The 24,183-nt window shown below is 57.0% G+C and overlaps 1 protein-coding gene across 7 annotated transcripts in view; it reads left to right on the top strand.

Moving 5' to 3' along the window:
* The window catches only part of AHDC1 (AT-hook DNA binding motif containing 1), a 64,620-nt gene extending 42,016 nt beyond the window's left edge, over positions 1 to 22,604 (top strand). For 4 of the 7 annotated variants that reach the window (XM_040466419.1, XM_040466413.1, XM_040466406.1 and 1 more), the window contains 5 exons: positions 1,282 to 1,460; positions 6,594 to 6,705; positions 6,844 to 6,881; positions 7,268 to 12,184; positions 21,942 to 22,604. In XM_040466419.1, the coding sequence (XP_040322353.1) occupies positions 7,342 to 12,141 (4,800 nt within the window). In that variant the 5' untranslated portion in view covers positions 1,282 to 1,460; positions 6,594 to 6,705; positions 6,844 to 6,881; positions 7,268 to 7,341 and the 3' untranslated portion in view covers positions 12,142 to 12,184; positions 21,942 to 22,604. Of the gene's footprint in view, positions 1 to 48; positions 877 to 1,281; positions 1,461 to 1,648; positions 1,886 to 6,593; positions 6,706 to 6,843; positions 6,882 to 7,267; positions 12,185 to 21,941 lie in introns of those variants that run through there. The other 3 variants (XM_040466424.1, XM_040466427.1, XM_040466439.1) reach the window with 3 other exon arrangements.
* Positions 22,605 to 24,183: the final 1,579 nt, after the last annotated feature.

The raw sequence follows: 24,183 nt of genomic DNA, 5'->3' as shown, positions 1-24,183 counted from the left end.
CCCCCCGCCCCCCACACACACGTCCAGAGAGCTCTGAGACACCCCCCGCCCCCCACACACACATCCAGAGAGCTCTGAGACACCCCCCGCCCCCCCCACACACGTCCAGAGAGCTCTGAGACAGGCAGAAGCCAGTTCAGCTCCTGACACAGTGCGATGCAGAGAGCCAGGCAGAGCATGTGCACACACACAGGCACACTCCAACCCAACCACAGCTGGGGTCAGGGTGCTCGCACAAAGACAGACACACATTTCTATGTCCTCGTAGGTGTGCACACAGGCTCAGCTGGACACACAAACAAAGCTGAATAGAGCCGGATCAACACAGCCACACGTATAACTGAAGATACTGAACCCAGGTACACATCAGCCTTTCACACGTGCGCACGCACGCGCGCGCGCGCACACACACACACGGCTGACCACACAGACTATAACTGAGCAAACCTAGGATCCTCTGCATGTACACTCTTAAACACATATGTATACACACAGACATTTAGAAACACACAGAGGCCAAAAAGACCCAGGAGCCCACATACAGGTGTATTTACCCAGACAGCTGAACATTCACAAACGTTCATTTACACAGGCGCGATCTCTACCCCATATACAAATTCCCAGGCAACCAGAACCTGTAAGCAGTCCATGAGGCCTGGTTCCCAGACCCCCTCTGGGCTCCAGTACAGACCTCGGGGAGGCAGACAAATGGGCAGGAAGCAGGAGGGTGATGAGAAGGGCCATGGTTATTAAAGAAAACAAGAGACCTAACCAAGTTGCTGATGGAGAAGAGTACACGCCAGCTGCATATACACCCCGCGTGGAAATCTGCATTCACCATCGCTTTGAACAGCAATTCGCACACCTGCATTATAAGTAAGCTGTTAGCAATATACAGTTTCCCCAAAGCATTCCTCCTCATTCATAAGATCTCCCCATTTTGTAGATGAGAAAACCAAGAGCCAGAGAGGGTAATTGACTTGTCCGTGATCATATGGTGAGGGTTGAGCCAAGTACTGTGACTCCCGAAGGTCAGGTTCTTTCCACCGTAGCATGTGTGTTCATGTTCATGCATGTGGGTACCTACATATCCAATGATACTGTTTCCCAGTAGGAACCTGGGGTTTCAAGAGACAGGCTTGCCGTTCCCCAGTGAAATGAGATTGTACCTGATTTCACTTTTTGCAAGAGTGGACCCCATCCAGGACAGCCTCCTGGTCCCTCTAGCTGGCTCATCCTGTGACTGTGCTCATGCCTGGGGTGTTGTGTTTGCTTCCACAGATGGGAGCTTGCCTACCTGTCTACCCATTGGCCTGGACCCCAGAGCCTGCCCAGCTAAGTGCGTGCAGAGGGCCCCGGTTTCGGGGCAACTCTCAGGCTGCCGCAGGGACTACCCTGGAATCACTGGTGAAGACAGGCCTTTCCTGCTGAGTCGGACCTTGTCTGCATAGCCTGCTCAGGTAACAGTGTACAGGGAAGCCAGGTCTTTGCCTGGGCCACCACCAGGAAGTGGGGATCGGGGGGACTTACTCCCCAGTTTTAGCAGGAATTCCACCCCCCCACCCCCAGCTTAGGCCAAAAAGAGGCCCTGGATAGAATCAAAATATATTAATTAACCCAACTTACTCAAAACTCCCCCATTATCCAGAAAGGGCAACTGAGGCCCGTGGACATACAGCAAGTCCCCACGAGTCCTGCCTCCTAGTCCGGGGGGACTCTTCCCGACACTTTGTTGACGTGAGAGAACTGGGAAGAGAAAGGGGTTGTGACAATGACCAGAACGCAGGGCAGAGATGGAAACCAGAGTGCCTGATGTATGCAGCTGAACTCCCCCCACCCCCCAACCCTACTGGAGTTTGTGGAAGCAGAGAGCTGGGAGGCCAAGGTGAGGTGCTGGGAGGACCAGGGTCGTTCAAGTATGCTAGGTTACCCTCATAAGATGAGGCGGGGTGGGGATACTGCCTGACTCCCTGCTTCTGGCCCAGTTTAGCCCACCCAGGCTCTAGAGCCACAGAGGCCAGGTGGGGCTGCCCTGCCGAGGCAACTCCCTGAACTGACACATGAAGCCTCCGGGGTTCCGGGAAGCTCCCTAGAGCCCAGCCTGCCTGGGGACTCCACCCAACTTCCAAAAGAGCATTCCTGGGGCCTGAGGTCTGGGGGTGGGGCCTCCTGGGATGGTAAGGGTGGGAGGTGTGGCTATGGGAGGATGCAGGGCTGTGTGTACCCAACTGTAAATGCACAGGGCGTCTTGTGTGCCAGCACTCAGGCTGTGTGCAAACAGGTGTGTGTAGGGCTCTGTCCTTAGGTACACAGGGTTCTGTATACAGGAGTTAAATAAGTGGACTGGGCTAAGGGACGTTCGAGGGCTCGGTATGTACTACATTGGAGAGGTGAGTGTGCAGGATCCAGAGTGTATACTGGGTAGCTGCGGGGATGCTGCAGTGTTGTGTGGACCACACTGGATGGTGTCTGTGTGCCGGGTGCTGGAGGGGTGTCTAGACAAGAATCTGACACACTGGGGTGATAATGTGGGCACACTGGGATGGTGTGGAACATGCACACAGGATCTCTCCCGCGTGTCCCTGGGGAAGCTTGTGTTCAGGGTTCTGGGTGGACACTTGAGGGTGGTGTGTGCATGTGGCTCCATTTGTGCTTTGGAGGTGGGCTGGGCAGGCCTTCAGCTGAGCCGGGCTCAGCAGTGCCCAGCCTTGTGGCCAAATCGCTGAAGTCACTTCCTTTCCAGCAGCAACTTTCCAGGAGGAGGAGTTCTTCAGACCTGGGCGGGGAGGGGGGGGGTGGAACAAGGAGCTCTCAGGGGAAGGAGGTGGGCGGGGGTGAGAGGCTGTGGGGAGGGCCTGGTGGGGCTGGAGGAGGGGTGTCCTCCGGGAGACAGAAGGAAAGACTAGGACAGGAGTCTGGAAGGGCCAAGGGCAGGAGGGGATGGGGGTGGAGCAGGGCGGGAAGCACAGTCCCTGGGTGACCTCGGAGGGAGGAAGGGAGGGCCGCCCGGCAGGGTGACCCTCAGGTTCAGCCAGAGCTGGCGGTGGTGCCCGCAACACCTGGCACCCAGGGCAGGGGGCTGGCAGGGGGCGGAGTCTAGGGAAGACCTGCTTGCCAGGTGCCCTGCTCTGGGCAGGAAGGGGGTGGGCGAGGGCTGCACAAAGGAGCTCTGTGTGGCTGGGGGTAGGGTGGGGTGGGGTGTGCTATACCGTGGGGGGGCCCTGATGACTCCAGGAGGCCAGGCAGGACTTGCTTCCCCTTGGGGGCATCAGTGGCTCTAAGGGGACACCTAGTGGCAAGGGAGGGTAGTGCATTTGGATGACTGAGGTGGGAGGGGGTAGAGTAGAAGGCAAAAATTAGAACTGGTGATGAGGATTGGGACTGTTGGAATAGGCTGCAGGGGAGGGGGCTCACTCTCTGGACAGTGTAGAAGTTTGTATCAGAGGAGCTCAACAAACCTAAATTCAGACCCCAGCCCTTCCATGTCCTGGCTGTTTATCCTCAAGGGCATTACTTAACCTCTCTGTGCCTTTATTTAAATGCCAAATAAGTGATGGCTGCCATTATTACTTTCATCATTATTCTTCTTAGTAGGATTTTGGGCTGGAGTCTGGTAGGAAGAGAATCTTTAGGCACCGCTGGGTAGGTGAGAGGGGGCTAAAGGAGATTGAGAGGGGGGCTGCATATCCTGGGGGATAAAGGCCCCAAGGGAGGTGATGGGGAAGGGCCCACAGCAGTAGTAATAGCCCCTTTGATACAGTGTTTTCCCTCTGAGGACATCCCTGGGCCTTCAATCCAGGCTGGGAGGGAAATGGTGTTGGGGGGGTGGGGGAGGAGTGTGCCGGCTGGAGAGAGGGTCATGAGGCCGGAAGTGAGAGCTGGGGCTGGCAGCCTGGCTCCCCTGGGGAGGCTGTGGGTGGGGGAGGGGGAGGCGGGCTGGGGAAGGGGTGGGGGGGTCACAGCCGCAGGGGGGGAGGGTGGGGCTGGGGACTCAAGGATGTGGGCTGGCGCTTCCCGGCACTGTGCACAGCAGGTTGGGGCCCCCAGCCCCCCTCTCAGCCTGTTGGTGTCCCCACGGGCAGGCTCAGACACACTGACCCAGAAGCAGACTGTCAGACAGAAGGACCCTTTTGACTTTGTTCACAGACATGGGATAGGTGGTGCCCTTGGGAGGGGTCCAAGAAAATGGCTGCCTGGGTGTGGTGAGGAGGGGAGCCAGCTGCTTCCCTCAGATCCTGGAGGCTGCAAGAGAGAGCAGTGGACAGAGTCAGGAGGTCTGGCAGGAGGACATGCCCAAAGGTCCTCACGGGTGGGTGGAACAGAAGCAACCACTGGAGAGGAGGTTTTCTCTTTTGCCAAGATCACACCCTTGGGCCCCAAGTGGGAGGTCTCCAGAGCAGGGAGGTTTGGTGAGCCCCACCCTCAGGAAGGGAGACATCTCAAAGACTCTCAGGGAGCCATGGGTCAACCATACTGTTGGAAATAGGACTTGGAGATTCCACAGTCTGAGCCCCTTCCCTCCTTTGTGAGGTTCTTACCCACAATCCTGCCTTCAAGACCAACAGTGGAGAGAGCCTGGCCTGGGAGGGGCCAGTCCACAGTCTACCACCAGTCATGGGAGAGAGTAGGACCCTGAGTGATGGAGTAGGCAGGGCAGGGAGGCGCAGCTGTGGCCTGGGAATTGCAAAGAGAAAAGGGACGGTGGACAGAGGGATGTTTTCTGTCTGGCTGGATAGGCGACAGAAGGGCTCTCTCCGTGCTCTTTTGTGGCCTTGGGCAAAGTCCCTTTCCCTCTTTGGATCTCAGTTTCCTCATCTGTAAAATGGGAAGAGCACAAGGTGGCACTAGAACAGGGTACCCATGGGGGAGCTGATTAAAAATACAGATTCCCAGATGTCCCTTCAGACCCGTGAGTCAGACTCCCCTGGACCAGGGCCTGGGTATCTGGAATGTTACACAGCTCCCCAGGCCCAGGGTTTGGAAGCCAAATGGCTTGGCGATTTTAAGGTTCCTCCCAGCCTTAAATTAGACCACAGCTCTAGAAGAAGGAGTGGCTGAAGGAAAGTTGCGGGAGCTTGGAGGGGAAGGAGACTTCGGACTTAGGGCAGAATTAGGAATCCTGCCACTTAAGCAGCTATGTGACATCAGGCAAGTTCTGCAACCACCACTCTGAGCCTGTTTCCTCTGTAACACAGGGATCGTAAACCATGGCTCCTGGGTTGCTGGGAAGATTCCATGGGTCATATGTGTGGAAGTGCTTTGTAGATTGCAAATCGCTGCCCACCGCAGGGGAGTGAAAGAATGTTCCTTTCCACACCATCCTGTCCCTGAGTTGGCTCTGCAGTGTTCCCGTGGGATGATAGCACTGGGCAGCAGCTGGTAGGAGTCTACATGTGTCTGTGGGGGGTCGACCCACGGGATCAGGTCAGAGCCAAACACTAAGGAGTGATCGGGGTCCAACTTTTAAGACCCTTCCCGTGGTCAGGGCCCTGAGTCTTCAGGCTCCCTTGGGAGTCAGACATGCCTGGATTTAAATCCCAGCTCTGCCCTGACCAGCTCAGGGAGTCAGTCAGTAAATATTTACGTAGCATCCAAAGCCCAGGCCCTGAGGTCAGGGGATACCGTGGTAAACAAGACGGATACAGTCCCTGCCCGTGAAGGGCCTACGCTCTGGGGGGAGACAACACCAAAAAGCCAGTCATACAAGTAATTGTTTGCAGTTGTGATAAATACTATGAAGGGGATGTGGAGACAACTCTGAGAGTAGGTAGCAGGGGCCAGACTGTGGCCAGAGGTGCTTGGGGCCGGTGGAGGGTCAGAGAGGGTCTGTCTGATAAAGGTGAGAGAGGGGTCAGACAATGGCCCTTTCCACATTCTTGTCTCTCACCCTCACTCCGCACCCTTCCTGGGTTCCACTTTTGGTCTGGAGAGGGGCGAGAGAGAACTACATGGAAAAAGGCCGGGCTCATTGCTCTGTGTACCTCGTTCATTCATTCATAAGAAATAGTAAATATTTTTTGAAGCATGCCTGTGGGCCACGTGCTGATCCGGGTGTTGGATTGGAAGTGCCTTCGTGGTTCTCACCACCTTCCAGTAGATGGTTTCCTCACCTGTAAAAGAGGGGATGATAATCACACTGATCTCAGGTTTGCAGGGGGCTTAGATGAGATCACCCACAAAAAGTGCTTATTAGCCCATCGTCTGGCAACAGAGAAAGTATCCCCAGAGTGTGAGCTTTTATTGTTGTTGACTCCCTGGTATGATTGTTAAACCTCTGACCTGAGGCACTCTTCGCTTTTTCTTTGCAGCTCTTATCCCAGTAATAATTAAATCAGTTATGATTATGTGATCACTGTTTGTCTACCCGGTCTTTGTGCAAAGTAGGCACTCCATAAATAATGAGTATATGAATGAATGATGTGACTTCATCTCTGAGCCTCCATTTCTTCATCTGCAAAATGGGGTTATTAATAGCCCCTACCTCACAGGATTTGTATGAAGAATTAAATGAAACGATGCCTGGACAGCTTCCAGCCCAGCGCCTGGCGCGCAGTAGGTGCTCACTAAACCTGAGCTGCGGTGGTCCTTTCCAGGCGCTGTCCACGCCCCGAGGCCTGGGCTCAGGCCGAAGCTGCTCCCCAGCACCCCCAGCTGACAGCCAGCAACCGGCAGAGCCCCCAGGCACGGGGGCCCTCTCTCTCCCAGGTCAGCCGGGTGTGTGCACTGGAGGGAGCACCGAGGGAGCCGGGGGTGGTGTGTGGAGAAGACCGGGCCAGCGGGCAGCGGTTGGGCTGTGGCCACCAGACCATTCAGATCCTCTGTTGCCTGTCTTGTTGTCCACAGAGATCTCCAGTGTGACAGCCCAGGCGGCAGAGCCGAGGGTGAGTGGCCAGGCTTCTCCTGGAGTCCTGAGGATGGGGGCAAGAGGGAAGAGGTCATGCCCTTGATAGGATTTCCTGGCCCTCTGTGTAAGTTGGATCTGGAGTGGCCGCCCCAGTCTGCCGATGGGCTTCCCTCTCAAAGGCAGGCATCCTCTTCTCCCTGAGCCCATAGCCAACGTCTGAAAGTGGGTGAGCTGTTACTTGGTAGAACTGGGACCCCCTGAGGGGTTCATGGTGCATGGGGTAGTTTGGGAAGGGCTGGGAGTCAACGGGACGTTGGGCTTGAAGGGACTCATGGGAGAGGTGCAGGGGTTCACTGAGGACGTGGGAAGCTGAGAAGGTCTTGGGCATTGAGTGAGGGCTCTCTTGCCTGTCCTGCCCGGCAGGTCTTGGTCCCGGCTTCTCGCACCCTCATGTCAGCCCCGGCCCCGCCCGGCGGCCCGCGGAGGACAAGGTCAGGATGCGTGTGAAGCCCCAGGGCCTGGTGGTGACTTCCAGTGCCGTGTGCAGCTCTCCTGACTACCTCCGGGAGCCCAAGTACTACCCCGGCGGCCCCCCTACCCCACGGCCCTTGCTTCCTACCCGGCCCCCTGCCAGCCCACCCGACAAGGCCTTCGCCCACACCTTCTCCGAGAACCCACGCCCACCCCCACGCCGGGACCCCAGCACCCGGCGCCCACCAGTCCTTGCCAAGGGGGACGACCCGCTGCCCCCAAGGGCAGCCCGTCCCGTCTCACAGGCCCGCTGCCCCACACCCGCGGGAGACGGCAACAGCTCCCGACGTCGTTGGGACAACGGGCGGGTGAACCTGCGTCCAGTGGTGCAGCTGATTGACATCATGAAGGACCTGACGCGACTCTCCCAAGACCTGCAGCATAGCGGTGTGCACCTGGACTGCGGTGGCCTCCGACTCAGCCGCCCACCTGCCCCGCCCCCTGGTGACCTTCAGTACAGCTTCTTCTCCTCACCCAGCCTGGCCAACAGCATCCGCAGCCCTGAGGAGCGGGCCACCCCCCATGCTAAGTCCGAGAGGCCCAGCCACCCACTCTATGAGCCTGAGCCCGAGCCTAGGGACAGCCCCCAGCCTGGTCAAGGCCATAGTCCCGGAGCCACGGCCGCGGCCACCGGTCTGCCCCCAGAGCCTGAGCCAGACGGCCCTGATTACTCAGAACTTGCTGACGCCGACATCCTTAGCGAGCTGGCCTCCCTAACTTGCCCCGAGGCCCAGCTGCTGGAGGCCCAGGCCCTCGAGCCACCATCTCCTGAGCCAGAGCCTCAGCTCCTGGACCCCCAGCCCCGCTTCCTGGACCCACAGGCTCTAGAGCCACTCGGGGAAGCTTTGGAGCTGCCACCCCTGCAACCTCTTGCTGATCCTCTGGGGCTGCCAGGCCTGGCTCTCCAGGCCCTGGATACCCTGCCTGACTCCCTGGAGTCGCAGCTGCTTGACCCTCAGGCACTTGACCCCCTGCCCAAGTTGCTTGATGTCCCTGGCCGCCGTCTGGAGCCTCAGCAGCCCCTGGGGCCCTGCCCACTGGCTGAGCCCTTGCGCCTGGACTTGTGCTCACCCCACGGCCCCCATGGGCCTGAGGGTCACCCCAAGTACGCCTTGCGGCGCACTGATAGGCCAAAGATCCTGTGTCGCCGGCGGAAAGCTGGACGGGGACGCAAGGCAGACGCTGGACCAGAGGGCCGCCTGCTGCCCCTGCCTATGCCCACAGGGCTGGCAGCTGCCCTGGCCGAGCCCCCGCCGCCGCCACCTCCACCACCTCCTGCCCTGCCGGGCCCAGGCCCAGTCCCAGAGCTGGAGCCAGAATCTTCCCAGACTCCAGTAGCCCCTACCCGCAAAGGCAAGTGCCGGGGTGTGCGGCGCATGGTGGTGAAGATGGCCAAAATCCCTGTATCACTGGGGCGGCGGAACAAGACCACATACAAGGTGTCATCCTTGAGCAGCAGCCTCAGTGTGGAGGGCAAGGAGCTGGGCCTACGCGTGTCAGCCGAGCCCACCCCGCTGCTGAAGATGAAGAACAATGGACGGAACGTGGTGGTGGTTTTCCCGCCCGGGGAGATGCCCATTATTCTTAAGCGTAAACGCGGCCGCCCTCCTAAGAACCTGCTTCTGGGTCCCGGCAAGCCCAAGGAGCCAGCGGTGGTAGCGGCTGAAGCGGCCACCGTGGCAGCGGCCACCATGGCCATGCCAGAGGTGAAGAAACGGCGGCGGCGGAAGCAGAAGCTGGCATCTCCCCAGCCATCCTACGCAGCAGACGCCAATGACAGTAAGGCCGAGTACTCTGACGTCCTCGCCAAGCTGGCCTTCCTGAACCGCCAGAGCCAGTGCGCTGGGCGGTGCTCACCCCCCCGCTGCTGGACACCCAGCGAGCCCGAGTCGGTACACCAGGCACCCGACACCCAGAGCATCTCCCACTTCCTGCACCGTGTGCAGGGCTTCCGACGGCGTGGTGGTAAAGCAGGCGGTTTTGGTGGCCGGGGTGGGGGCCATGCAGCCAAGGCAGCCCGATGCTCCTTCAGTGACTTCTTCGAGGGCATCGGGAAGAAAAAGAAAGTGGTGGCAGTGACAGCTGCTGGTGTTGGGGGTCCCAGCCTCACCGAATTGGGGCACCCACGCAAACGGGGCCGGGGGGAGGTGGACGCCATGACTGGGAAGCCCAAGCGCAAGAGGCGGTCCCGGAAGAACGGGACTCTGTTCCCAGAACAGGTGCCTAGTGGCCCAGGCTTTGGGGAGGCAGGCGCCGAGTGGGCCGGGGACAAGGGTGGCGGCTGGGCCCCTCACCATGGGCACCCAGGCGGGCAAGCCGGCCGAAACTGTGGGTTCCAGGGGACCGAGGCCCAGGCCTTTGCCTCCACTGGACTAGAGAGCGGGGCTTCAGGCCGCGGCAGCTACTACAGCACAGGTGCCCCTGCAGGTCAGACCGAGCTCAGCCAGGAGCGCCAAAACCTCTTCACCGGCTATTTTCGCTCACTGCTCGATTCGGATGACTCCTCCGACCTCTTAGACTTTGCCCTCTCAGCCTCTCGCCCCGAGTCCCGGAAGGCATCAGGCACCTACGCAGGGCCCCCCACCAGCACCCTGCCCTCCCAGCGGGGCCTGGCCACCTTCCCCAGCCGGGGAGCCAAGGCCAGCCCAGTGGCTGTGGGCAGCAGCGGGGCTGGTGCGGACCCCTCCTTCCAGCCCGTCTTACCCTCTCGCCAGACCTTCCCACCAGGCCGGGCAGCGAGCTATGGGATAACTCCGGCCACTTCAGACTGCCGGGCAGCCGAGACCTTCCCGAAACTGGCTCCCCCACCTTCAGCTGTGGCCCGCTCACCTACCACCCACCCACCCACCAACACCTACCCACCCCAATATGGCGGCTACGGGGCTGGACAAAGTGTTTTTGCCCCGGCTAAGCCCTTTACGGGCCAGGACTGTGCTAACAGCAAGGACTGCAGCTTTGCCTACGGCAGCGGCAACAGCCTGCCTGCCTCTCCCAGCAGCGCCCACAGCGCCGGCTATGCCCCACCGCCTACCGGTGGCCCCTGCCTGCCACCCAGCAAGGCCTCCTTCTTCAACAGCTCTGAGGGGGCCCCCTTCTCTGGCTCAGCCCCCACACCCCTGCGCTGTGACAGCCGGGCCAGCACCGTCTCACCCGGCGGCTACATGGTACCCAAGGGCACCACCGCCTCTGCCACCTCTGCTGCCTCTGCCGCCTCCTCCTCCTCCTCCTCCTTCCAGCCCTCGCCTGAAAACTGTCGGCAGTTTGCGGGGGCTTCTCAGTGGCCTTTCCGGCAGGGCTATGGAGGCCTGGACTGGGCCTCGGAGGCCTTCAGTCAGCTCTACAATCCCGGTTTCGACTGCCACGTCAGCGAGCCCAACGTGATCCTGGACATCTCCAACTACACGCCGCAGAAGGTGAAGCAGCAGACGGCTGTGTCCGAGACCTTCTCCGAATCATCCTCCGACAGCACCCAGTTCAATCAACCGGTCGGCGGCGGTTTTCGGCGTGCCAACAGCGAGGCCTCGAGCAGCGAGGGCCAGTCGAGCCTGTCCAGCCTGGAGAAACTAATGATGGACTGGAATGAGGCGTCCTCTGCCCCCGGCTACAACTGGAACCAGAGCGTCCTCTTCCAGAGCAGCTCCAAGCCGGGCCGTGGACGGCGGAAGAAGGTGGACCTGTTCGAGGCCTCACATCTGGGCTTTCCATCGTCCGCCTCAGCCACTGCCTCAGGCTACCCGTCCAAACGGAGCACCGGGCCCCGGCAACCACGAGGTGGACGGGGTGGTGGGGCCTGCTCAGCCAAGAAGGAGCGAGGCGGTGCGGCAGCCAAAGCCAAGTTCATCCCCAAGCCGCAGCCAGTCAACCCCCTGTTCCAGGACAGCCCGGACCTTGGCCTGGACTACTACAGTGGAGATAGCAGCATGTCGCCACTGCCGTCCCAGTCAAGGGCCTTTGGTGTGGGTGAGCGAGACCCTTGTGACTTCATGGGACCCTACTCCATGAACCCGTCCACCCCTTCTGACGGCACCTTCGGCCAAGGCTTCCACTGCGACTCGCCCAGCCTGGGTGCTCCTGAGTTAGACGGCAAGCATTTCCCGCCTCTGGCCCACCCACCCACGGTGTTTGATGCTGGCCTGCAGAAGGCGTACTCACCCACCTGCTCACCCACACTGGGCTTCAAGGAGGAGCTGCGGCCGCCACCCACAAAGCTGGCTGCCTGCGAGCCCCTCAAGCATGGGCTCCAGGGGGCCAGCCTGGGCCACGCAGCTGCAGCCCAGGCCCATCTTAGCTGTCGGGACCTGCCACTGGGCCAGCCCCACTATGACTCCCCCAGCTGCAAGGGCACAGCTTACTGGTACCCACCAGGCTCAGCTGCCCGCAGCCCGCCCTATGAAGGGAAGGTGGGTACGGGGCTGCTGGCTGACTTCCTGGGCAGGACGGAGGCCGCGTGCCTCAGTGCCCCACACCTGGCTAGCCCGCCGGCCACGCCCAAGGCCGACAAGGAGCCACTGGAGATGGCCCGGCCGCCTGGCCCACCCCGTGGCCCCGCTGCTGCCGCTGCTGGCTATGGCTGCCCACTCCTTAGTGACTTGACCCTGTCCCCTGTGCCGAGGGACTCGCTGCTGCCCCTGCAGGATACCGCCTACAGGTATCCAGGCTTTATGCCGCAGGCGCATCCCGGCCTGGGTGGGGGCCCCAAGAGCGGCTTCCTGGGGCCCATGGCGGAACCTCACCCTGAGGACACATTCACCGTCACCTCCCTGTAGTGCCAACTGAAGTGCCGACTGGACCTCGAGGTTTTGTTCCTGGGTGAGTCTGGGGATGCGGGTGGAGTGGGCGGAGGCCTGGGGGGTGGGAAGGATGAGGACGTTAGAGCTTGGACAAGGGGAAGAGGTGCAGTGATGAGCAGGAAGGATTTAAGGACAAGCTCAGGGACCCGATAATAGGAAGTTGGGATTCAGGAAGGAGTCTGGGATTAGGTGTTGGGGACGGTCTTCAGGAAGGGATGGGGTGCTTGGGTGGGGAACCCAGCATGAGGCTTGGACGTTGAGTTACTGAAATGGTTGGAGAACCCTGGACTGGATGTGGCCATCTGGTTTGGTTCATCAAATGTTTATCTTCCTTGTCCAGGCCAGCTCCTAGGCGGGCACTGCCTGAGTCCCAGGAAATACCTACCACTTGACCTCTTGCAAGGGAGGGCATGTGCAGGGCCCTGTGGGAGATGAGCGAAAGGTGAAGCAGGGTGATAATTAACTGCCAGGGCCCATCCAGGGTACAGCCCCTGCCAGCCGCCCACACTTCTCTAGGAGCTTCATTTAGTCCGAGATGCAGTCTGGCGGGGGTCAGGCCGAGGGTGTGGTCACTATGTCCTGGTCACACTCTGCGAGGGCTTTTTACAGAATGGCCTGAAGTGTCTTTCCTGGTCCCTCGGGGTGCACCCAGAGATTATTTGTCAATATCTTCGACCTGAGGTGGGCTCAGAGTGGTCAGAGGCAGGCAGGCTAGGGATCCAGGAGCTGAGAAAGGTTGCTGGGATCCTGCTGTGCCTGACAACCCGCACCCAGTGGGTCTATCCCCAGGCAGGATATTTCCTGCCTAGAAGAGACCAGTCCCTTTCCGGAAGCCGAATGCTTTTCCAAGAGTTCTGCTAAATTTCGCTAGATGTTTAGGCACCGTGTCCTCATTAGGTGGAGTCAAAAATTTTAGTATTCTTAAGATTTTGTTTAAGAAAAGGAAAATAAACGAGGGGGAAATGCCTCCAAAATGGTAAAAAGAGACAGGGTTGGAAGAGTCATTTTCTTGAAGCACAACCAGCTCCAGAAAGACAGCCACAGCTGGTCCATCAGATCTTCACTGTTTGGACAACAGACCCGTCACCAAAGTGGCTCAGATGTGGTAGGTGGTGGGGAAGGGGACTGGGGCCCTGTCTCAGCCCTTCACCCTCCACCTCTGCTGCCACTGCAGCCTCCTGGGAGTGTCTCTTCCTGGAGGAGGAATAGCAGGGCTCCTGGAAAGTCCCATCCCTGCTCTGGGGAGGCCATTCGAGGCCAGGGTGACTCAGGGTCCTGAAGTTGTGTCAGTGGAAACTTATTATCCCCTTTCTGCCTGACCCCACGTCCCTTGGTGCCCAGAGGTGGCAAAGGGCAGCACGCGGGAGTCAGGCGGCCTGGAGAAGGACCGTTCCCCAATTGGCCATCAACTTGCTATATGCCCTTGACCACACTTTTACTCCCTCCAGCTCTGGGCCTCTGTTTCCCCATCTGTTCAAGAAATTTGACTTTGATCATCTTTTAGGTGTTCCAACTCTGCATGGCATAGACAGTGGACCAACCTTTTTTTTTTTTTTTTTTTTTTGGCAGCATAGTTTCCTCCTAATGAAGCCAGGCCAAGATTAAAATGGCCTTCCATTCCCCATGCGTCTCACTGCAAGCAGCAGTGCTGCAGATCTGAAGCAGGCCAGGGAGAAGCTGCTTAGGGTTTAAAATGTCAAACTCTTGATCCTTCTCACTGGAGGGGAGATGTCTCATGGATAATCCAGAAATGTGAAATAATCCAAAAACCGTTCCTCCTGGGCTCTGGGTGGGAAAATAAATGAATGTGGGGGCTGGGTGTTTGAGCAGGTCACAGCTCAGTGAGATACATAATGGAGCCATCCAGTGAGGCCTGAACACAGGAGGAACTGGGATGCCATCCAGCCCCACATTCTGGCCACACTCCCTACTCAGGGCTGGGAGTTGACAGCACTGTCCTCAGACTGATGCATTCAGTTGCTCCAGAGACATCTGTCCAGCACCCACTGTGACCCAGGCATTGGGGGGGCGCCACAGTGAACACCACAGAGGAGGTCCTGGTCCTCAGGGGGCTTCCAGTTTAGAAAGAAGGACATTTGATAATCATTTGGTAACGATTGCTGTACAAAGGACTGCAAAAGAGGAAAAGGTAGGAGGCCGTGGGAGCCTGCAGCAGGCTGACCAGATCCTGAAGCTGATGCCTGAAGGGGCATCAGCTAGACAGGGAGTGGGAAGAACATTCTGGGCAGAGGGAACAGCGATGGGTAAAGCCCTGGGGTAGGAAGGAGCTCAGATTTGAAAAACTGATAGGAGGACAGTAACACTGACTGAGCAGGAAGGGCAGGCAGGGCATTGGAAGGAGTTTGAACTATATTCCAAGACCAGTGGGAACCATTGAGGAGTTCTCCGCTAGAAGGCTCCCCCCACCTCAGGCCCGCGCCCCGCCCCCCCCCCCCCACCGAGCAAGTATCAGAAGTAGTGGTTCAGCTCAGCCTCACATCTTGAGCCCCTCGATGCCCGTCCCAGTACCAGGCATAGGGGAAGCAAAGCAGACACGGCTCCTGTCCTCAGAGCTCAGCATCCACCCCAGGAAGCTAAAACCAGTACCTGGTGGAAAGTGACAGGTGCCCAGACGTAGGGAGAAACAAAGCTTATGTACCAGGAAGGTGGGTGTTAGGGTCAGAAGTCATCTTTCAGAACTTCTGGTAAAAAAAAGGGACACATATCTGTGCTGGGGACTTCATGCAATGCTGCCTCGCTGACCCTTCACAGCAGGCCAGGAAATGGTTGCACCCTCCCCCTGGCACCCCATCAGAGAATCGAGGAAGCAGGTGCAGCTCTGAACCTTGCCAGGGTATCCACAGTTAGTGAATGGTGTAGTCAGGATTTGAACTCAGTATTGCTTCCCCAGAACCTGGGTACCCTGCCACGCCACTCCCCCTCCAGCCCATGCCACTGACTCACCATCCACCAAATGACAGATTGGACACTCCCTACAAATGTTTCTGGGTCTGACATTTTAAATGGATTTTGAGGTTCTATGGAAGCATTTGAACTTGACCTTGAAAAATAGGCAGGATTTGGACAGCCAGAGACTTGGGGGGGGGGGGGAGGGCATTCCAGGCAGAGGGAACTGTGGGCAAGGGGAGGTCACACCCCACTGTGAGTTAGAAGAGGAAAGCTCAGGGGAGCCAGAGTTGGAAATGTGGGACCCCCTTGGTCAGAGAACTGAGCTGGTGGGACAGAGAGGGAAGGGGTAGAGGGTGGGGAGCGCTTGGGCCCCAGCTCCAGTCCCTTAGATGGAAAGCAGAGCCAGGGAGACTGACTCCACACTGGGCCCTCATGACTGAAGATCAGCCCTACCTAGACCCTGGGGATGGGGATGGGATCAGGAAGGGCCCTCCAAGGTGCTCAGGAATGTTAAGTCCCCCTGTCCTCCCTATTCCCTCTCAGGCCTGGACCTGAGGCCAAGAGAAATGTCACAGGTCTTCCAAGGTTACACCAGCCTGGGGCCTGACCAGAGCAGGAAGCAGTTTCCAACCAAGGCCACTAAGCCAGCCAGGGTCAGGAGGCATGCCCGGACCTGGGCCAGGCCCTGGCTGCTCTGTGCTTTGTCTCTCTGTGTCTTGAAACCTCAAGAGGTCGCTTGATCTTGCCTCTGGCTCTGAGCAAGAAGCCCTCACGTCTGGGGTCAGCCATCTTTCCCCGGCCTCTTGCGGGCTCTTTTTCACACTGTCCTCCCTCCCATCCTATTTCTTGCCTCTCGCACGGCCATTTTCAGGCCAGGCCTTCTCATTCTGAGCCCTCATTTCCTGGAAATATAATCTCTCTGTGAACATGCCCTCTCATGCTCCTCCTCCCCCATTTCCCCACATCCCTGTGGACCCGGAAGAAGCTGAGGGGGTGAGGCCCTGAAACGGGAGGATCGTGGCAAGGAGCATGCGTGTAGGTGCAGACCAGCCTCCGTGCAGGGCCTGGTTCCATCCCTTACCAGTTATGTGACCTGGTGAGTCACATCACCTTGCTGCATATCTTGTAGAATTAATGAGATTACCCCTGAAGCCCTTAGCCCGGTCCCTGGCACACAATAGGCACGTAGCCAGTGGTTGGTAAATGAGTGGATAAATGCCTCCCACCAGCTGAATTCTGTCACCCAGTCTATGTGACACACACACACACACCTCTGACCCTTTCCTCCTTGCTCCGGACTTTGTAGCTAGGCTTTCTTCACCTGCTGTCCCTGCTGTCTCCTAGGAAGGATTTTGTATCTAGTGTGGGTTTGGGGCCTTTGGTGGGAGGCTGTGAAACAACCACCTAGTTTTTGGCCGATTCGTCCCTGGAGAGGGGAGTGGTGCAGAGACAAGGTAAGTCACAGGCTCCACCCCAAGGCCTCTGAAGCCTGACGGGCAACGGGACCCAGACTTCTAAATGACCCGGGTCAGCTAGACACGCTTCCCATGCGGTTCTTCGCACCAGTCCCCTCTGTCAGTGCAGATCATCTGAAAAAGATAGCCTTGTGACTTTGTAATACATCGTGGTTTTTTTTTCTCCCAGCAGATTTTCCACCTTTGTCATCATGACTTTTGCTGCCATAGTGCCCTCTATGCTAGAGGGCAAGGGGACGTAGGTTAATTCTGTGTTCAACACACACAAGCCAGCCACACCTGCCCTGGGCCAGGTATTGCATCTGGTGCTGAGGATACCACTGAACGAGACAAGCAATGTCCTGCCCTCGTGGAGTTTACAGCCTATAAACGGGTGTTCATTGAAAGCCTCCATGTGGGCATCACTCTCCAGGGCAAGGACTGAAATAGTCCCACCGGATATACCAGAGGCCGCCCTCCTGAACCATGAGCAGGGCGAGCAGCAAGAGCTTCCCGGAGGCAGAAAATGGGTCTTGAACAAATTTGAGGCTCCAGAAGCTGTAGCCTTGGGTCAGTGCAACCAGTGCCTGCCACATCTCTGCCCTAAGTCCTGCCCCCAGCCCGAGTGCATTCTCCCCTTTGTGGCCACCAAAGTGCTTGTTCAGCATTTCTGGATGCATGGTGTCTGGAGCCCCCTCCCCCCCAAATATTTACTGGATGAATTAATTCAAGTACATTTGCTCCTGTGACTCCGTTGCTTAACATCTTTTGATTGCATCCTCTCTCCAGTCTTACAAAATAAAGGCCCAGCTACCTAGCCTGGTATTCCAGGTAGTCAGGTCTTTTTCATCTCTGACCCCCTCACACACTCTCCCTTTCCAGCCCTAGAATGTGGAATTAGGAGGGAGCTTTCCGGGGCAGCCTTTCCCCCAGGGTACCCTGTGCCTTTCCTCTGGCTGTCCCTGGCCTGGGCTGCCCTTTCCTGCCTACCATCCATGTCCCACCTGTCAGTTCCTATCTTTCATTCAGACATCACCTCCTCCAAGAAGTGTTCCAGGATCCTTCCCAGGCGCACTTAATCTCCAGCCTTTTATGCATCCATGACAGCCCTTCCTGGGAATGTCCTCCTTATCACGTCCTCATCGGCTCCTTTAGACTGGCTGCTCGTCTCTGTGCATGTTCCCTGCCTTCCCTGATGTCTCATCGTGCCTGGGACATTGTTTTTTGCCTTGAGTCAAAGAGGAGCATGTACAAAGCAAAACAAAACAAAAAACAAAGAGGAGCATGTAGACCATAGAGAATTGAGAGAGGGAAAGGTGAGCACTGGGAGTCGGTAGGAGACCATCTCTCTCCCCCTTGCTGTCCTCACATAGGTTCCTAAGATGGGGCAGGGGAGGGGTGTATGAATAAACCAGTCTGAACTCTGCAGGCTAACTAGGTTTTTGGAGTTCTGCAAGTACAACCCCACCCAGTTTACAGACAGGGAGGGGGACTCGCCCAAAGACACAACAGCCACCCTAGCAGGAAGCATGAAATGACAGAGCCAGGAGGGGCCCTTGGGGATCACTCGGTCACGTGCCCAACATATACGCATCACTAGTGCCCGCCTGCGGAGTCACCTCTGATCAGGAAGGCAGAGAGTACGGGTGTTGGGTATAGAGCCTCCTAGGACTGGTAAGCAGTGTGCAGCAGCAAGGTGGGAGATACACACAAGCTTGGTGGGTGACCATGGATACGAACCCTATTTGGTCACCATAGCCTCCCCCTCTATGCCCAGCAGTAGAGGAAGTGGGGAAAGATCCCTAAGGAGAGAATGGCTGGCAGAGCCAGAATTTAAGGAGTGCCTATGGTCACTAGTGGACACAGATTTTGAAAAAAATGTTCTGGAGTGGGGAGGAGAGCCACACCCACACCCTATAGCCAGTCCATCCCGCCAGACTGTCTCCCATCTGTCAAGTGTGGTCTGAGCCCCAGGGAAGCAGTATCCTCTCTACATTTGAGGGACTCACAGGCCTGACTTTGCCTGAAGATGTCAGAGGGGTTGCCTTTGGGCAACTGTGGTTTGCCTCTAACCCCTTTTCTTTGGGGCCTGAAGATCTCTTCCATTACCTATTCAACCCCCAATTTTACATAGAAACTGAAGCCCAGAGAGGGAAAGGGCTTGCCCTGGGTCACACAGCAAATCAGTCTCTCAAACTTCCATGCATTCTGTGTGCCTTCTGCTCCACTGCCTTGTTTGGTGTTGAGACCCCCTCCTGGAGGGCAGAGACCCCCTCCTGGAGGGCAGAGACCAGAAGCGGGGTGGGGGAGGGGCGGCGTTAGAGGTTAGACCAGGGCTCACAGCCTGGCAGTTAGTGGGTGTGAATACATGTCTGCTGGTTGCTTAAACGAAAACACAAAACATGTGCTCCTTTGCGGGGAAGAGCAGCCTGACAGCCTGATATCTGCATGATCTGCAGCACTGTGAATCCCTGCTCTGCTATCCCTCCATGCTCCCAGTGCCAGCCCCTACTGACCGGCAGAGACCATTTCATGCCTTGGCGCCTCAGATTCCAGTAAAACTGCTGGAGCGCGAGGACTCAGTGGAACGTGGTTCTGCAGTTGTTCAGTATGGAGGCACTAAAAGGTTAAGTCTCATGAACGATGGCTGGTGTCCTGGGGCGCCAGGTGCATGCTGGCACTGGGGATGTAGAGGCACCACACACAGGTCTCTGCCCTGGAGGAGCGTGGAAGGGAATGACAAGTGCACCAGTAGCTATGGTAACAGGGTGGTCTAAGGAGGCGTCCTGGAGATGTGCAAGACCTGAGCTGGACCTTGACATGCTGATTGGACTTAACACTGGTCGTCGCTCTGGCATTGGGTCGCCACATATTCTTGACGCCGGCATGTGCTGGGCGCTGCGCTCAGCAGTGAGTTGAAGAGCCATAGTCCCTCCTGCCAAAGCTGGGTTGGGTGCCCCCTCTGTGCTCCCTGAACCCACCCCCACCAACGGCTGCCTTTAGCACAGCCCCCATCTCCCGACATTTGTAAATTGCCTGCTTTGGGGGTCGGCTTTGTTTCAGTCTCTGCTCTGTGAGCCCCGCAAGGGCAGGGGCCAGACCCGTCTCCTCTGCTTTGTCCCCAGTGCCCAGCACAGGGCCGCCTGGCATGGCAGCATTAGTTTTGTTTTGTAGAAGTCAGGGTTCTACACGGCTACAGCATCCTCCCTTCTCCTCGCTCAGGAACCTCTGGTTTTGATTCTCTCCCCATCCCCCAGGTTCTGGCCCAGTCCCGAAAGCTGGGGAGGGCAGAGGGAGGAGGAAGGGGAGACAGCGAGGGCTGAGCCGAGGGGTGAGAAAGCCTCCCTGCTGCCTGGCCGCCGGCACCACGGGAATGGCTCTGGCAGGAGCTGCCTGCTGGGCTGAGATCACCATGGAGACCTGGCTTGGAGAGGGTCACTGGCAGTGGCTAAGGGCCGGAGGGGGCGGGGGGTGACAGGGATTTGTGCAGAGGCTCCCAGCCTGCCCCGGGGCCCTTAGGGGGAGCAGAGAAGACTGGGGTTTGGTATGGTCCACTTGCTGAGTGGTTTGGAGCAGCTGGTCCTGAACCTCCCCCTCACTTGTCACCCCAGCACACTGTACCCGTCTCCCCAACGGCGGTTCCTCAGCTTGCCAGCTGCTCCTCAACTGCAGCAAGGCTGCCCTACAGATAGGTACCCCCAGGCCCCAGCTGAACCCACCCGTTCCCCCAGGTACAGTAGTCCTGTGCCCTCGTGGATGCCCTGCTTATCCCTACAGCTGTTCCTGTTTGTCACCCTAACTGGAGAACTGACATCCATTCCCAGCAGCACCCCCTGCCCCAAGAGCTGCTCTCCCACCGTTCACCCTAGTTCTAACACAGCTGCCCCCTGACAGGCGCACCCCGTCCCCCTGCGGCTGATCCACCACCCTCCCTCTGCAGGGGACCTGACGGCTTCACGGGCTGCAGCTCCTGCCCTTCCCCTCCCGCCTCTGCTTGCTGCCTGCCTGGGTGATACACCGGGATGGGGGCTGCCCCAGCCTTGTGAGAGCCCACCTGGTTCCCCTGGCCCTGGGGGGAGTCCTGGCAAGTCCAGCCTCAGGACAAAAGTCTTCCCCAGGGCCGACTGCCCAGCAGACAGCAGCCGAGGCTGAGCAGAATTTAAATGTGGCCCTGTTGCGAAGGGAAGCCAAGAAAGGACAAGGGAGGAAAGGCTTTCTGTGGCCGCCTGTTTCCTGCAGGGGTGGGGGAGGGAGGACGGCCCGCTGAGGGGTCTTAGAAGGCAGTTTTAGAACCCCCCACCCCTTATTTCTGCTGGGATGGGTCACTCACCAAGTGTGGGATGGGAATTTCAGGGCTCTGCGAGGAGGCCCCCAGAACTCAGAAAGTGCCAGGCTAACAATTGCCGGTCTTGAGAATAACCCAGCCCATCCCTGTCCCTCTGGGCGTCTTTCCACTTAGCCCCAGCAAAACCTTGGGTTCTGAATGGGGAAGTCTGGAGAAGGGGTACTTCAGACCTCCAATGTCTAGTGATCGTAGAGACTGGGAACTTGGGAGTTTCTGAGCCTCAGGAGGGCGAGGGGTACAGCCAAACACTGATGGTATTGTGCTGGGCAATTTCTTTATTCCTTTATTCAGACAGACTTCCTCCTCACCTCGAGCCTCTGTAAGGAACAGAATAGCATTGGGGGGGGGAGGCGCTGAGAAAGGGTTGGAATTAGAAGAAACGAAAGTGCACGGGTGTGCAGTTCGCACCTGTGCTGTGCTCAAGCCCCGTCTTCCCCACCGTGTCCTTCCTCAGAACAGAATTCCTAAACTCATTGTTGGACGAGGAAACTGAGGCTTGGGGCACCTAGCTGGCCCAGGTCCCAGGAAAATAATAACGACTTGTAATTAGGATCCTTTATTATGTTTTATGTACCAGGGTTAATCTACCTTAAACCACTGAATCCTCCCAGCAAACATATGGGCTGGTTTCATTATCCCCTTTTTTACAGATGAGCAAACTGAGGCTCCTAGAGATTCACCGACTTGCACAATGTTATAGAGCTATCCGGTAGTAGTGCTAGCATTTGAACTTGGTTGTGTCTGACTCAGGAGCCCAAGTTCTTAACAAACTGCACTGCCTGGAGCCCTGACTCCTCTCCTTTACCTCTCAGTGGTACGGGCCTTAGATACGAACCTATTTTACAGATGGGGAAACTGAGTTCAGAGAAGGCCAGAAGCAGTCCATTGTCGCGGGGGCGGTGGGGGGGTACTCTTTGGAGTTTTCTGGGAGAAGGAACGATGTCATTAGCTTCTCCCAGGATGCTGGTAGGAAGTGGGTGGGGGGGTCCCACTCTTAACATCCCTGTTCTCAGAATTCCATGTCTGTGCCTACAGCTGACTTCTGCCTCTTTTGTGTTTCTTTGCAGCTTTCAGAAAACCAACGCCAAGACCCCTCCCAGCGTCCACATTGTCCTCCGGCAGGAGCGCCTGCCCCTCTGCCTCCCGCCCCACCCCCCCCCCGGTACCCCTTGCACTCCCACATCCCCCCACCTCTCCCTGCCCATCTCCTCCACGCAGAAGCCGAAGGTGAGCCCTTTCTGCACAAAACCAGCAATTGTAAATACTTTTTAAAAATGTACAAAACTTAAAAACAAAACACAGTTTTAGAAAAAGACAAAAAAAAAAAGAGAGAGAGAGAGAGAGCGAGCGTGTGCAAGAGGTTGCGAGCGGGGCCCCGAGGTGTCCAGAGCCCCTGCAAGTATGCACTGAGAAATTTATCTACAGGTCGTTTGACAAAAATGAACAATATCCTATTTATTGTATATACTGTTTTATTATAAATCGTGGATTGTATATTGCATTCTGTAAACCTGCTGTGGTCCCGTGGTGTGCAAATTCGCATGGTAGGGGGGAGGGAGAAGAACCTCTTGCGGGAGCTTTTTTTTTTTTTTCTTTCTTTCTTATTTTTCACTCTTTTGGGTTTTCTCTTCTGTTGTTGTTGTTGTTTTCTGTTTTGGCAGGACACACCCAAAGATCCAAGTTTGTATTAAAAAGAAATGAAAAAAAGCAAAAAAAAAAAAAAAAAAAAAGCCACCTTGTGTCTTGTGAAAGGGGGTGAGTGAGGGTGGATGGAATTGGAAGAGGCATGGCCGCGTTTTGTCAGGCACTGGTTCCCCAAAGTTGAAATACCTTCATGTGTCCCCTCCCTCTGAGTTCTCCCTTCTGCCTGGGATCAGAGTCAGCTTTGCATCTGGGAACCGCCCCCAGACCCCACTCCCGCATTACCGCCCAGGCCCTGGGTCTCCCTTGCCCCTGGGGTTCCCCAGCCAGCTCCATAGAGCTTCGTGGTCCTTGGTCCATGCATTATGTCCCAGACCCAGGCATTCTGCCTGGTCTTGGTCCTGGGTCTCCCCTGATCCTGAGACCTGTATTCTGTCCCATGCATCAGGACCCCAAAGTACAGGGATGCTTGCCTCTAGGATCCCGTGTTCTCCCCCCAAGTCCTAGGTTTCCTCTCCCTGATGGATCCCCGTTATGAATCAGGTCTTGGGTCTCTCTGCTTCTGGACCCTTTCATTCCATCCTAGATCCCAGGTCTCCTGACTCTAGTCCCTTCCTTTGTACTATGTCACCCCAGCCTTTGGGCCCTACAGTTCTACCCTGGTTCAGGGACACCTGTCTTTGAGATACACATTCCATCCTAAACCCAAGAACCCTTGTGGGACACACCCCTTCCCCACAAAGACTGGAGTACGCTTGCTTGCGTATCTCCCATTCACCCCAGGTCTTGGGTCTCCTTGGTCTCCGGGCCCCCCATTTTGCCCCAACACACCTGCATTTGCACACCTGTGCAAATTCCAAAGTTTGACTAAGCCAGTAACCCTGATACTTTTTTTTTTTTTTAAGTTTATTTATTTTGAGAGATACAGAGATAATGTGAGCAGGGGAGAGGCAGAGAGGGAGGGAGAGAGAGAGAGAGCGAGAATCCCAAGCAGGCTCCATGCTGCCAGTGCAAAGCCAGATGCAGGGCTTGAACTCAGGAAACTGTGAGATCACGACCTGAGCCAAAACCAAGAGTTGGACACTCAACCAACTGAGCCCCCCAGGCACCCCAACCCTGATATTTCTGCCTTTCTCTCTCCACCCTGAACCCCAAATCCCAGGTCTGTTTCCTCCCAGCTTTTATAAATTTTGTATAAAGAAAACCCATTTCTGGCCTATTTCTGGTGGGCCTGGAAAGGCTAAATTGTTCCCCACTCCCTGACTTTGGGGAGCACTTGGCTGTCCTTGACCACTTTGGGCTGCCTGGTCTTTAGCAGACGGCTTTTCCCATGGATCCACTTCATGCTGAAGTTCTGTGAAACGTGGCTCTCTGTGTGTCTCCCGCTGAAGATCAAGGAGATCCCAAGGGATGGGCTCCAAATGGCCCAACCCGCAAGGCTCAGGTCTTGAGAGAGTCTGAGGAACCCTTGGTGTGAGGGGGAGAGAGACCCCCAGCTTCTGGGGACGCCTGTCTGGAGGAGGAGGCCAGAGGATTCAGATGGGGCAGGTAAAACAGTCCCCTAAAAAAAAAAAGTCCCCCAAAACGGCAGCCTCTGTGCTGGATGTGAGGTTTAGCCACCCACCAAGCCCCCTCTAAGCATCCATAAAACTCAGAAGAAGACACTGT

This window comes from Herpailurus yagouaroundi, unplaced genomic scaffold, assembly GCF_014898765.1.
Source record: "Herpailurus yagouaroundi ecotype Mexico unplaced genomic scaffold, PumYag 77, whole genome shotgun sequence".
In the NCBI taxonomy this organism is placed as follows: domain Eukaryota; kingdom Metazoa; phylum Chordata; class Mammalia; order Carnivora; family Felidae; genus Herpailurus; species Herpailurus yagouaroundi.
Note: the sequence above shows the minus strand (reverse complement) of the source record. Positions and strands in the feature narration are given on the sequence as shown.